The sequence below is a fragment of the Polyodon spathula genome, chromosome 30 (genome assembly GCF_017654505.1).
Source record: "Polyodon spathula isolate WHYD16114869_AA chromosome 30, ASM1765450v1, whole genome shotgun sequence".
In the NCBI taxonomy this organism is placed as follows: Eukaryota; Metazoa; Chordata; class Actinopteri; order Acipenseriformes; family Polyodontidae; genus Polyodon; species Polyodon spathula.
The window spans coordinates 8168940-8172061 of NC_054563.1; the positions used below are offsets into that span (position 1 = coordinate 8168940).

Below are 3122 nucleotides of genomic sequence, written 5' to 3' on the forward strand. Positions count from 1 at the left end.
AAATAGCTTTCCCCAAGATCAGCAGGCTCATGAAAAAGACCATGATAAAGAAGATCCACATAAAGAAGCGGTCCATGACCTTAGCCACTTTCTTCCACTCACCAGTCCGTTTTTGGGTGGCTCTCTGATCACGGTAGTAGTTGGCAATGAACTCAATGTTCCTCAGGAGTCTCTGGTTGTGGCACAGGCACTGGGCTTTGCAACACCCTGTGCCACCAACGCAATCACTGCTTTCACCTCGGTCTAAGCTGACGTATTTGCCTTCCTCATTACAGGAGCTGTAGCAGTTGGTGGGTACATTCCCCATCGAGAGGCTTGGGCTCACCCCTTGCTCTAAGTCTTCATGGTCTTCCTGAAGCTTCTGCGCCAGTCCGTCTCGATTCCTCCTCACCTTCAATGCAAAGTCTTCCTCCCTAGCCTGTCCGTTCACCATCCTCCCTTTGTCCTGCTGAGGCCTGGGCTCTGTTTGCTCAGGCGGCTGTGGGCTGAGGCAACTCTCTCCCACCTCATAGACAAAGAAGATCCTGGCCATGTACTCCAAGATGACCTTCTTTGCCCATATGGGGATAGGCTTGGCTTCTGGGCCACAGTGATGGATGTTCATAATAAAGATAGTCAGGGCAGTTGAGGCAGTAATCATGGTCATTGTGGCTATGTAGTATTTTCCTAAACAAAGAAAATACAATGTGTTTAAATGAATATATTTTTCAATACATTTGTTATTGCATAAGTCATATTTCTTTAACGTCATTTTTGGCTGGTTTACTCTTCCAGAACTGATATCATGCAGTCCTCACCAAACTCTCCCAAGCATCCAAGATCTTTCTTAAATAACTGTAATCTTTTTTTTTTTTTTTTTTTTCCACAAGAAAGCAACATTCTGGACAATTCAGGGGAACTGACAGGTTAACAGCACAGTAAGTAAAACATTAAAATTTACTATGTAAATACACCATTGAAAAGCTCAGTTAAAATACTTACAATCTGGGAAAATGTCTTTCTTTATTAGTGTAATTTTGATAACTCCCACATCAGCAGCAGAATGCAAATATCTTATTGTTATCAGAACAGCTTCAGGGGAACTTCAAGTTAACTTGTTGCATTTTTTATGTGTTTCTCATCCTCTTCTGCAAGTTTACCTGTACACAGTTAACATGCTAATAACACAGGTATACTGCCAGATTGGGTTACCTTCTGCCTTGATCACAGCCTTGACACAAGGTGGCATAGACTCTGCAGGATGCTTGAAGGTGTCTCAAGAGACCCATTACAAAGAAGGATCAAAGCGACCTGGGAGAGTTCATTACAGCATAATCTGCCTTCTGGGATGTGCAATGTGTTTTCTATTTATGTGTGTGTGTTTTTTGAGGATGCTCCACTTGAGTTTGCATATGTCTAGCTGAGTTTGAATTAGTGCATCAGAGTGTGTCTGTGTCTCCGAGGCAACCCGATTGACTTTATAATTCATGAAGTAAATGAAAACACTTTTACTTTCCCTAGAGACATGTTTATGTCATTTTTAGGTCAAAAGTGACTTGTGTTGGGTTTATAATTAAAATGCTGTATCAAAGTGATGTCAACCACAATTTGATCATATAGCTATGTTTTTAATCCTGATTCTCAATACCATTATGTAGCCAAATATTTGCTACACAGCTTAAACCCTGGCGTTACTTTTGTAACTATTATCCCTAGATATGAATGAGATTTCTTTCATATTGAATTTACTGGATCCAAGATTTTCATTTTCATTTGTGCAGTGGTATTGGATTTGCTAGTTCTAAGATGTCAAAACCCAGTACACTGTGTTGAATTGGCTGGCTCTAAGATTACAATAAGAAATTCACTCCACTAAATTTGATACTGTGTCTCCTCTGCCCCAGTGTTACATTTTCTATATGGGCTTTAATGAATCTACAGTATCTAAATCTCTGTAAGGAGTCAGCAGGCTCTTAAATAGGTCAAAATAAAACTTCCAGTAATCTAAATTTAGTCTGAGATCGCTAACATGTATAGTTCATTCAAACTAAACCAAGCATAAATGCACAAAACTTTAGGATAGTCCAGAGCAGTTACTAGGATTTGCCCTTGGTATTTAACAAATACATTCCTCTTAATATATTAATGTCAGTGATACTTGTGCTAGTATTTGTGATGAATTTTGTTTAACCATTGTACACTAAACTCTCAAATTGCATCTGTTGTAGCTATTCAATATAACATTGCATATACCTTATATTGATTGTATATCTGCAGATGATCTGAAGCTGGATAACTGTAATATCAAAATATTAGTCTTAAACACACACAGTTAAACAGACTAAAAGATGACATGCATGGACTCGCCTATGAGTGGCACGTTTTCCGAAGGGGGCATGCTCTCCGCCACCAGCAGCTGAAAGACGGTGAGCGCTAGCAGAACAGTGACCCCCAGAGACACTTTTTCTCCTGAGTCGGCAGGCAGATAGAACCCCAGCGGAGCCAGGAAGGAGATCATGACGCAGGGGAGGAGCAGGTTGAAGATGTAGAAGGAGGCTCTCCTCTTCAGCAGCAGTGTGTAGGTGATGTCCGGGTAGGGATCGGAGCAGCAGCCATAGAGAATGACGTTCTTCTTGGACGGCATTCCCAGGATTTCCCACTCCACGTTCTCCACGAAATCAGTCAGGTCCCCGCTGTCCAGCGCATTCACGATGTCGATCTGGTTGCCGTTGTAGGTCCAGGAGCCGAAGGTCAGCCGGCACTGCTGCGAGTCGAAGGGGAAGAAGGAGACGTCTACTTTGCAGGAGCTCTTGGTGATGGCTGGTGAGTCCCACATGATCTGCCCATCATGCCGGATCACCACGTTGGTCTCCATTGAGCCAGTGAACTGGTCATCAGCACTAAAACACAGTGAAGTCTGAATGTTTTGTGAGGAACAGCAATCCTTTATATCATCTACGTTTTCATAATGCTGGCCGAGGTTCACCACAGTATTAAGAAATACACTCTGATAGAAGTCTTCTATACACACCCATCAGCTCGCTGCTGATCTACACGCATTCTAAGCCTCTCTTATTTTTACCTTTAGCAAGGGTACAGCAATACACTTTTGTATCTTCTAATGTGTCACGTTCACGTTTGAG

The 3122-nt window shown here is 42.1% G+C and overlaps 1 protein-coding gene across 1 annotated transcript in view; it reads right to left on the reverse strand.

The window, feature by feature from the left end:
* Positions 1-3003, reverse strand: part of LOC121302612 (neuronal acetylcholine receptor subunit alpha-10-like) — a 4002-nt gene extending 999 nt beyond the window's left edge. Inside the window, exons 1-2 of the mRNA XM_041232616.1 lie at positions 2347-3003; positions 8-666 (exon numbers count right to left, since the gene is read on the reverse strand). Of these exons, the coding sequence (XP_041088550.1) occupies positions 8-666; positions 2347-2854 (1167 nt within the window). The 5' untranslated portion in view covers positions 2855-3003. The remainder of the gene's footprint in view (positions 1-7; positions 667-2346) is intronic.
* Positions 3004-3122: the final 119 nt, after the last annotated feature.